The sequence below is a fragment of the Trachurus trachurus genome, assembly GCF_905171665.1.
Source record: "Trachurus trachurus genome assembly, chromosome: 7".
NCBI classification, from domain to species: Eukaryota; Metazoa; Chordata; class Actinopteri; order Carangiformes; family Carangidae; genus Trachurus; species Trachurus trachurus.
In genome coordinates, this window is record NC_139901.1 from 27,277,300 (window position 1) to 27,288,453 (window position 11,154).

Genomic DNA, 11,154 nt, shown 5'->3' on the forward strand with positions numbered 1-11,154 from the left:
ATTTAGAGTGTTTTGAGCAAGACCAGACTCAGTCTTTACACAACGTTGACAAACTAAACATTGCTTTAAATAACTAAGTTTCCTGATTTCATCGTATTTACCTTATCTTTGTTTATTCATATGGGGCTATGGCTCTCAAGTATTTTCAACACAAAAGGTACAACTCTGCATTTTATTTCCCTGTTGTTTACCAATAAAGGCCAAGCTATAAAGAACAAAAAACTTTCTGTCATGAAGATACTGTGAAAACGCGAAATAATTTGTTAATGGAAGGAAGAGAGTGATTGCAGTTGTATCTAGGCTCCCACCCACTGAAAAGTATGCATGGAATCCACCAAGATTGTTTATGGTCCAAAGGGAGTTCTCTGAGTCATAGCATTTTGTACTATGAGAAAAAAAAAAACATACTTTAGTATTGAAAAAATATAGTTTTAATCCTGATGCAGAGTTTTATCTTTGCATCTCTACCCTTCAGAGTAGGCTACACACAAACATGAACCAGCATGGCTCTGTTGCCAACATGCCAATGGTTGTATAGTGGGTTGAGAGAGGTTGATTGTGATCATGTCAACACATAACAATATCTTCACTGCACAGTTATGTAATATAGTACGTGCTTGGGAAAACAGGGACTGGAGTAAAAGTCCCCGGAAATCTGGATGGACAGGGAGGGGGCTGGAATTTCACCTCACATGTGGTGCTGCTCGGTGTAGTGTTACAATGGGACAGTGTTATGCAACAAGAAGAAAAAGAGGAAGGTAAATTCTTTGCAAATCTGTGGAGAAGAGTGAAACATCACTAACACAGCAAAGAAACCAGCAGAAACCAACGAGTCACTTCCAGTCAATCCAGTCAAGGTATGTGTGTTGTGTTTTCTTTTTTTCTTTTCCTCTTTTCTTTAAGGAGCTGCAGTGAAATTTGGCTTTTTGGCTTTTTCTTCTTGAGAACAAATTAAGACTTTTCTCTTTAGGTGAGAAGGCTATTTATTGAGAGAATAACAATACACATGGTTGCCTCTTCTCATGAAATGATTATGATAATGTGATTTATTCTTGATAGACAAAGTGTAGCCTATATATTTTCAAAACTTTTCTCTTCCAAACAAATCACTGTTTAAATATTACAAAACCACAATTAAAAATAATAGGAAGAAAAAGGGGAATGTGTCTGAAAACAAAATTATTCCAACTTTATGGGCAACCATGATTCATTTTAGAAAATATCATCTATACTTGGATCTCACATCCGTGTACAGTTGTGGGATGAATGCTAAGATTTTTTATCCCTACTAATCACTCCCAAGACCATGTGAAAATACTATAAATTCAGCAATTTTTTTTTTTTTACCGCTGCCAATAATGCAAAAGGATGAAGCTGTGTGGTGTCATAATGTAGCTTCCTTCTTCAGGGAGTGCTGTCACGAGTCATGACGTTGGCTCACTCCCCTGTTAACCAATCACAGACTTTCCTCTGTGAAGGGTCTCAGTCATCCAGGTCATAGTTCTCTGATGAAAGTTGAATCCAATCCAGGTCAATTGGACTTGTAAATCTTGAAGACATTTAACCTCTCATCCACTAATGCCCTTATATCACCACACCAATGCCACATCTTTAAGTGTTCACATTTTGGAAAGGTAAAGGCGGGTGGTTTGAAAAATGTCAAAGCAGAGAAACCATTCCTCAACAGAAGAAGAGGCCTCAGACACAACTTTTCCCCCACCTACAATGCTGCTGCCCTTTCATCCCTTAATAAACAACCATCCACCTGACCTCAGGTGACTTTATGACGGTCGTCACACCAGCCAAGTGGTTGAGGCCAAATACTATGGTGTCCCCTCTAGTCAGTCAGAACTGAAGAAGGCCTCTTGGATGAGAATTTACAACTAAGTCTGGAGGGTGTTATTGTTTTTCTTTTCTTTTTCTTTTTTGTTGTTGTCTGACCAGTTTGCAGCTATTTGTTAATGTGCGAACGTCTCTTCTTGTTCTTTCCATTCTGGCAAGATCGTCACCTCCCGATGTTATTTTAGAAGGAACACTGTGAACGAACGTCTTGTGCCACTATGTCGTATGTCACTGTTGCATGTCAAGTTAACTGTCGCTATGTTGTATGTCACTGTTGTATGTCCAATTAAGTGTCACTATATGTCACTGTTGCCTACTGTATGTGTGCTTTTAAATGTCTATTCAATGTTGTCTTTTGTGCTCCCCCTCACCCTTTAGCCCCCTAGGAGGTCTTTCACTTCCTACCAGGCCATTGCCTAAATACGAATTCCTTCTTAGCAATTTTTTGCCAAAGGTCAATAAATGAATGAATGAATGTTAATGCACACACAAACACACACACAACCTCTCCCCATTCTCTCAACCTAAGTGCGTGTTATGACTTTTGACAGGAACATTTTTGTTTTTGGGCAGAAGTGGAAGGAGCTGGATAAAATTCACATGCATATGTAAAAAAAAAAAAAAAAAAAAAAGTTGGAAAATGTGAAAAAAGAAAAGAAAAAGGAGGTGTTGTTCTGGCAGGTGTTTTCACTTTTAGCACTTCCCTCCCCCTTCCCCTTAAGGCTGCACTTGAAAATAAGAATTCTGTTCTTAATTTGCTCGCCTGGTTAAATAAAGGTTAAGTGAGTGGCCACTGAGCACATCCCATGGGCTCTGGCCCTTGTGCAGGAGATCACTGACTCCCAACCATGACCATCATGCAGGGACATGCACATGATTATAGAGGGGCACAGCCACAAAGTCAGAAAAGGGAATTAACAAGCAGTTAGCTAAACAAGCACAAATGGTCGCTTTTCTGAAATATGACTTGTATTTAAAGCAGAAGTAAGCGATCCGGTGGTTTTGGCTAACTTCCTGTCAGCAGATGGAGTTAGCAGTCCCCGCCCTCGTCCCTATGTCACCACATTCACGCGCATCCCTTGGCTGCACACACAGAGAGGACCGCCCCTTTATGCCGTTCTCTCTCCTCATTGGATAAAGGTTGTAGGATACAAGGAAAGTTTTCTCCTCAGCTTACAGCAGAGCAGAGTGACTGACAGACCCGTGTTTCAGACCAAACACTCTATATAAGTGATTGCTGTCGGAAGATATAACTATTTAAGACTTATATTAACACAAACATTCCGCTTACTTCTGCTTTAAGCATGTTGAATAAGTGGTAGGCTCCTTGTTAGCCCCACAAAGAAGTTATGTTAATAGCTTTATAACTTACAAAGGCTTGCATCTGAATCATTCAACCTGTTTATTATGATACAGTAAAGTTGACTAAAGAACATGGTGGAAACCAAATCTTCGACATCTGTAGCCATATGAGCTGATTTGACCTGGCTTGACTCTGACCTGGAAATGTGCTTTATTGTGTTTGACTTAATGCTGATAAAATTACTAGTGTCCGTGCATACATTCAGTGCAGGAAGTTGTGCAATTGTTTCACAGGGGGTGTTGCAAAAGAAAAAGACCTTTATTCGGTGCATGGTCCAGACACAATCATTGTTTTGGGAAGTAATTACTGGGCAGGTTGAGTGTGCAATAAGACAGTATAACTACAGGAACATGGCAGAGCTTTTATGTATTTTTTATTTTTTCAAATTGCACTTAAATGATGTTTGGCGTGTGTATTTTGGATTAATGATTAAAATGTTGAGGCACAAACCTCATTCATTATCAGTATCAGAGTATCTGAGTTAGCAGGAGCATTGTAGGCCTATAGGTTACAAACACCACATTACACTTAAGGAAATAAAGACCAAAGGATTAAAGGGAGTATGTTTTTACCTGTACAAGTTCCATTCAATGAGTAAACAAACAAATGAATGGAAGCTGGCATTGTTCTTTTGTGTCTTTCAGTGTGTTGTACTTGGTGTGGCCAGGAACTCTTTGCTGAATAGGAAATGTTGTAATGTTGGAATTTCACTGCTTTCGTATCATTCTATGCAAAAGGCAAAAGGAGTGATGGTTTGATTGGTAAAATAGGGGCTTTTTTCCTTCAAAATTGAATTAACAAAAAACTATCAGTGAAGTTCTGGTGCCATAAGGGAGGTCACATCAACACAACTAAACATGTGCTATCATGAGGCAATTTACATCAGTTACAACTGAAAATCAGAAAAAACACACACAGAAAAAAACTAACAATAAAATGAACATCCTTATTAATCAGGGTCAAAAGTATCCAAAACGTAAGTCTAATGTAATATACGGAGAATTGCAACTGAAGTCACTTCCTTGCGTGGCAGGCGCTTAAAAGCCTTATTGGCATTTCCTGAACTTACGACCACAGCTCGCCAGACTGGACCAAATCAAAAACATTTAGACATTTAAAGGTAAATCTTATTTTGACAGTTTGGCCAATATTGAAAATGTTGTATTGTCTAACAGATGGAGCTACCACCTCGGCCAACACTGTTTGACTTCCATGGGGTCTCTATGACCAAATATTTCACGGACAACTGGGAAAACATACAAAACTTCAAAGCAAGACCAGATGATGTTGTAATAGCTACTTATCCTAAAGCAGGTAGAGTTGGTTGTATTAGAGCATTGTATGTATATTTTTATTATTGATCAGTACCTTTGATTTGTTTGTTTCCGTTATATCACAGAACAGCTTGTGTTTTCATGTGTTTTAATCTCAGGAACCACATGGGTCTCACACATCCTGGACCTTCTGTATTTTGGGCAGACGTGTCCAGAGCGTCAGACATCCATCCCTATTTACGAGAGAGTGCCCTTCCTGGAGCTCTACGTACCTTCTCTTGATGCAGGTTGAATAATGCTGTCATAATCATATTTACAAACTGTAAAAACAGAATTAATTCTGCATGCAAATTCCAAGAGATTTGTGCACAATTAGCTGCATATAGCCCGTGATATTCTGGAGACCTTCCCAGGATGTACTCTGCCCTATATCTGCTGACTCCAGCCCCCCTGGAGCCCTGCACAAATAAGTGGTATAGAAAATGAATGAATTGACATTAGTCTTTGTGTACATGCACTCAGTTGTGTCTTTCATATGCTGAAAGGGCTGCTGCCAGAATAATACCCTCATTCAACAGCCTTGAAAGCTTATAATTCTGTAGTTGCTTAAAAAGATACAGAAAGCTTCTTCTGTGAACGGTAACGCAACACCGTTACCAAGCCGAAAGAATCATATCAAATCCTAATGGATGGACCCTGAATTATATTTGAGTGTGAGCCCACATTGATTAATCCACTGGGGATTTTGACCCCATTTCCCTTAACCTTTTTGTGTTTACTTTTCCAGTTCATTATTTGCTCTACATCAAAAGTTCCAAATGTTGGTTCACTTGTGAGTGATTCTCACAAAAAAAAAAAGTCCTTCTGCTTTTTCCTCCAGCAGAGGGAACCAGAACAGTGAAGTTGTAGGCAGGGCAGCTATAAGCAAATTAAGAATATTCTTTTGTTAAATTCCCCTGGACTAATACATGTTGTTTGAAAATTATTTTTGCTTGATCATATCCTATGAATGTTTTCATCATCTGTCAGTGTGTAAGTTCAAGAAGCCATGATGAATGTAAAATGACTATCGCTATAAAACTGTCTTTTCCATTAGGTATGATGTTAGAATCTATTCATGTTGTCAGTCAAAGACAAACTCTTCTCTTCACAAAGGTAAAGATCTTGCAGACCAACTTCCGACCACTCCTCGCATTATTAAGACACATCTACCTGTCCAGTTTGTGCCCAAGTCCTTCTGGGAGCAGAACTGCAGGGTAAGAACCACCTGTGAAGTGTAGGATTTATGAGTCACATATCGTAATTCTGACTCAGGTAAAAAATTAAGTGTTGTGTTTTTGCTCTCTCTGCAGGTGGTCTATGTAGCCCGTAACGCAAAGGACAATGCAGTGTCCTATTTCCACTTTGACCGCATGAACTATCTCCAGCCAGAACCAAAAGACTGGAGTTCCTTTCTACACAGGTTCATGGAGGGAAAGGGTGAGTTCATTAGTTTTGGTATAAATGAAGGTTTCACTTTATTTCCTGTCTAATTGTCCTTCATGCTTTCCTCTGTGGCTGCAGTGGTGTTTGGATCCTGGTTTGACCATGTGAATGGCTGGTGGGAGAAGAAACAGGCCTATTCAAAAATTCACTACATGTTCTATGAAGATCTGATTGAGGTGAGCTGAAAGCTGCAAACAGTCTGTGATTCACTTGTCCTTTTGACTGATGTCAGCGCTAGGGACAGGATGGTTTTGAGAGAGAGCAGCTTTAAGTAGGCTAAGTACAATCCAAAGACACAGAAGGCAACCATGAGAGTGCCTCTAAAACACTCCCTCACAAAACACTCCTTCTTGTTATCTTTGTTGGTGATGGTGTGCCACCAAGTGGTAGCAACTCCAAATGAAGTGTTTAACATTAACTGAGGAAGGGGAGAGTTAGGCAGGCAGGTGCCTGTGGGAAGTCTGGTGGCTGAGGGGCAGGACTGGGACAAATGCCTGAAAACGTCCATGTAGCTGGATGGAGATTATCAGTGCAATGACGGAATGACAAAAGAGCTGAGACAAAAAACTGTAAGAACATGTTAACTTTGGTACACAGTTCTCAAGTGAGTTAACCCAATGCTCTATTTGTTCCTATATGGTAGCATAACATATAGCCGTTGGATATTATGCTACCAAATTTAGCTCCAGCTATATATATGGAACATTTGTTATAGGAACAAATAGAGCATTAGGTTAACTTGAGAACTGTGTACCAAAGTGATCTCAGACTCTAGAGCACAGGCATTCAAGTTTTTCTCAGAGGTTTTGTACATACCTGGTACAAATGAAATGTTCAAAATAATCAAAGATAATCAGTCTTCAACTGTCTTTTAGTAAGAAAGTAACTGAGAATATCCCATAAATCCAAACTACTCTTTTAAAAACCTAGAAATCCTTATTGGACAGACAGAGATAATAAAGCTTCTTCAAGAAGATTTATTATCTCTTCATTCAGGAAAACTCTCATCATTGATTAAAACCATTTAGTGCAACATATACAGTTCCTGGATTTGACTTCCTTTTAATCTATGTATCCGAGTCTGACACTGAGAATCTTTATTTTGTGCAGGACACTGGGCGAGAGATTGACCGACTCTGTTCCTTCCTTGGTTTGTCTCCCTCTGCTGAGGAAAAAGAGAAAGTCATAACTGGTGTGGCGTTTGACAATATGAAACAAAACAAAATGACCAACTATTCCACTGTCAACATCATGGATCAAAAGGTGTCTCCATTCATGAGAAAAGGTAGGCTACAATAAAACATATGGGAGTAGGAGTCTGGAAACAATGAAATTACTCACATTGTTGATCATTGATTTGATTAAATGGTCTAAATGATTGTCTCCAGGAAAGGTTGGTGACTGGAAGAACCACTTCACTGTGACCCAGAATGAGCAGTTTGATGAGGACTACAGGCAGAAAATGAAGAACTCCACATTAAAGTTTCGTACTGAAATTTAGAGGTCAGACCGTATTACACTGTAAGGGACAAAGATCATGTTGAATCTTCTTTTTCTGTTTGTGGAAATTAATCAGATGTAAGTCCATTAACTTTATTCATTTTTGTGTTATCTGTAATACCTGCAATTAACAACTGTTTAATGTCAGTTTATAGATTATCATTGATTGATTGATTGATTGATCTTCAGTCTAATGAATTACAAAATTCTGTAAAACGACAAACGGCAGAAAACAAGAGACTGTCTTTAGAGCAGTACTGATGTAATATGTATTATAAACAAATATTCATTTAAGCTCTTTTTTTATACAAACATGTTTTTTGTTTTGTTTGTTTTTTACACATTTTGTATATTTGTGTCAACTAAACTAATCTAGCTAAATCATACAGTTTTTATATGCAGTTTTGTGATCAGGGTATTTGGTGCTCTTTTATATGATTTTGTTATGATTCTAATGTTTGTTTGTTTTTTTTTGGAAGGGGGTAATATGAAAACTTAATGTATGGCTTTTACATGAATTTCCCCATATTTCAGATACCTCTTTTGCCTCAGACACGATTTCTATTGCAATTTCTTTTGTGTGTGTGTATTTAATTGTTTTCAAATTGGTAATTTGGCTGACCTGCTCACAGTGCGCACACATCACCAAGACCTCACAGGCAGGTTTTCAGAATGTCAGACACTTTATGCAATAAATAATCACAACAACCACTATTTAATGTAACTATCTGAATCAGCACATCAATTCTCCTGTCGCATCTGATGACAGATCAAAGGTGGTTGGCATGCGTAATGGAAACTCGACCCGTTTGTTACACGGGTTGGTTTGTGAGCGTTTTGTTTTACACTGGACAACGGTTCTCAGTATGTCAGAGCAACAATATCAGTAACCTTCTCCCGGACAACTTTTGCATCATCAGCCCGTGGAGGTTTGATTGCATGACCTGTTCGGACACTGCGAGCTTGGACTTCCTGGACCAGAACATCAGTTTCCTTCTGGGAGAAGTTTGGCCGTCACACTGCTGTCTCCTTCTTCCATGGTGAAATGCAACTTGCACTGCGCCTCGCCCACGGCGCATTTAAAGGCGAGGAAAGGAGCTAATTTGATTGGGGAAGAACAGACTTGGCTATGTTAAACCCACTCCTCACCTTCTCTCCTCCCTTTTTGCCACTTGTGCCGGTGGGAGGGACAGAGGCAGGCTTGCGCTGTGCATGAAAATAGCAAAGTGTGCCGCGCCTGCGCCTGGTCTACAAAATTAGAGCCCATGATCTAGTTTACCATTATTTGATCGGATGGTGTTAAAAGGCAGATTTTTACACACATTAACAAAAGCGTACCCTGAAGGGACGCCTTGTTCTGGACTCAGTGTTCAGTTTAAAGGGATACTTCACCCAAAATCAATAATTCACCAGTTTTCTACTCACCGTCGTCCGAAGGAAGCGTTCGGAGAACTTTCAGAGAGTTCCAGAGGCGGTCCGGCTGGCAACAGATTTTCACACTCTTTATTCAGTTTAACATTGTGTTATTCCAGTGTTGTTTGGATCCTGGTATGACCATGTTAATGGCTGGTGGGAGAAGAAACAGACTTATTCAAACCTCCATTACATGTTCTTCGAAGATCTTGTTGAGGTAATGTTGTTTATGTGGGTTTTCAGTGCATGTGTTTGTGTGATTCAGAAGTCTCTGCTCTTGTTGGTAAAGTCTGATCAACCAAGGTCTCTTGATGTTGACACTACTGACATTTCTACTATACAATTGAGACACTACAGCTCTTTGGAGCCTTTAAAAGAGGGTTTTTTTAATCAGTTGAATTGGATAAATGGGATAATATATTCAGTTATTAGTCCCAGAGTAAACTAAAAGCATGTTGTGAATGTATGATCAATGAAATTTGATTCACCCTCCCATACAATGATCACAAACAAATTGTTTTTATATTTTAGGATAGCACGTGTCTCTACTCTGCCCTATCCTCGAAGGTACGCACATGCATATTGTGAATGTATCACTGCCAATCAAACTGAATTAAATGTTTGTATTTTAAACATTTCTCCTCCTTTAGTGCTAAAAATGTAACATTCTTTTTGGCTTAATTTAGGGAGGAAGAAAGAGGGCTTCAAAGAGGCCAGCATTCAATGGAGGCAATGATAAAGCGATCAGACAGCGATGACAGTCTTGTGGATTATGGAGAAGGAGGAGAGATGCCATTCAACGAATGGAACCAGGAGAGATGTAAGGGACCAGGTCTTGAGCTTCACTCGCCATTGAACACCATCTATTCCCTGGCATGAAACTCAGCACTGAAACATTCTCTCTGACTATATAGCTCAACTATTTGTCATGTAACTTTACCTGGCTTGTACCCTCCACCCCAAAATTAAGAATCTGGAGGAACCTGCTGTGCTTGCAGCTCGTCTTGCAGGAGGGAAGAGCTGGAGGCCGGAGCTGTTACACCCTTTGTGTCATTGCAGCCATCACGGCACTCACATTTCAGGAAGAAAACGGTGGATGGTTAGGACAATATTTTTTAGAAATAGGCTTTCTCATCTGACAAAAAGGAGGCTTGACCTTTTATTTTGTAATAAAAAGGCTGTGTTTATGCACAACTTCATGCTCAGTTGTGGAGAGAGACCGGCTGCACTAGAGACAGAAGTGGATTATTTTATCATGTTGATAAAATCAGATGCAAGGACCCACTTAATCACTGTTGTAACAGCTTATTTTGTTTTATTTCTAGTTATGCTAATTTAAATAATGGCATTTGTATTATTACTTTTGTATGTTGATTGACTGAAATAAGGGTCAAAGTTTCACTATCAGGTGAACAACATGGTAACCTCAGAATTTAAATTGCCCTCCCTTGGCCACACAAATCTTCAATGTACAAAAGTGTTGCTGGTGACTGGTGTACGATTATGTAATATTTCTAGGGGCTGAATATTCATCTGCACTGACAGATTCAAAATTATGGCCTGATGTGAGGCATGAGGTGAAACCATTTGGGAAATCAGCAAGAAGCTATAAACCAGCTGTACATATCAAGTTGTTCATATTTCTCTATGAACAGGTCTCCCCATCTGATTCACTTTTGACATAGATATTATTAATCCTTATGTAACAGTTTTTCTTTATTTGACTCCATAACATCAAATATTACTACAGTTATGTCCTAATGTAAATAAAGAAGAAATATTTATTTCTATCATATCTGATAAGATTGTGAGTGTTGTTGATTTCTGACGTGATTTATTTGAAACGTGTAACAAGCAATGGTTTATGATGCTTTGAATATGAATCGTAAATTATAGTTTGTTGTTTGTTTTTTAATCTTTTGGGAAGGTTTTCTATACTGGTTTGCTTTTTTTTGCCAGTGGTGAGAAGAGCCCTAAACTGAGAAGATTCTTGGATATAGAATGACCAAACACACAATGGTAAACCTCACAGGCGGCTGTAGTGCTGCCAGAGCAAACTGCAATTAGGCTACACAAAAATAATAATGCACTGATTCAATGCAATGATTCTCAAGATCGCATGGTTTGATTGGCTGGGCACCTATCCTGGAGCATAGCAAGGCCAGTGGTCACCAACCTTTTTAATTTAATGCAGCACCCATCCGCTAAAAAGAAAAAGAAAAAAGCAATCTGAACATTAATCGGGCATGAACTCACTTCTCCGGTATAGCGAGATCG

General features: G+C 39.1%; 1 protein-coding gene across 1 annotated transcript; it reads left to right on the forward strand.

Moving 5' to 3' along the window:
- Positions 1 to 677: 677 nt before the first annotated feature.
- Positions 678 to 8,026, forward strand: sult1st4 (sulfotransferase family 1, cytosolic sulfotransferase 4). The gene is made up of 8 exons (XM_083975193.1): positions 678 to 857; positions 4,381 to 4,519; positions 4,638 to 4,766; positions 5,635 to 5,735; positions 5,832 to 5,958; positions 6,043 to 6,140; positions 7,075 to 7,249; positions 7,353 to 8,026. The coding sequence occupies exons 2-8, from the start codon at positions 4,381 to 4,383 to the stop codon at positions 7,463 to 7,465; spliced, it is 882 nt and encodes a 293-aa protein (XP_083831319.1). The 5' UTR covers positions 678 to 857; the 3' UTR covers positions 7,466 to 8,026.
- Positions 8,027 to 11,154: the final 3,128 nt, after the last annotated feature.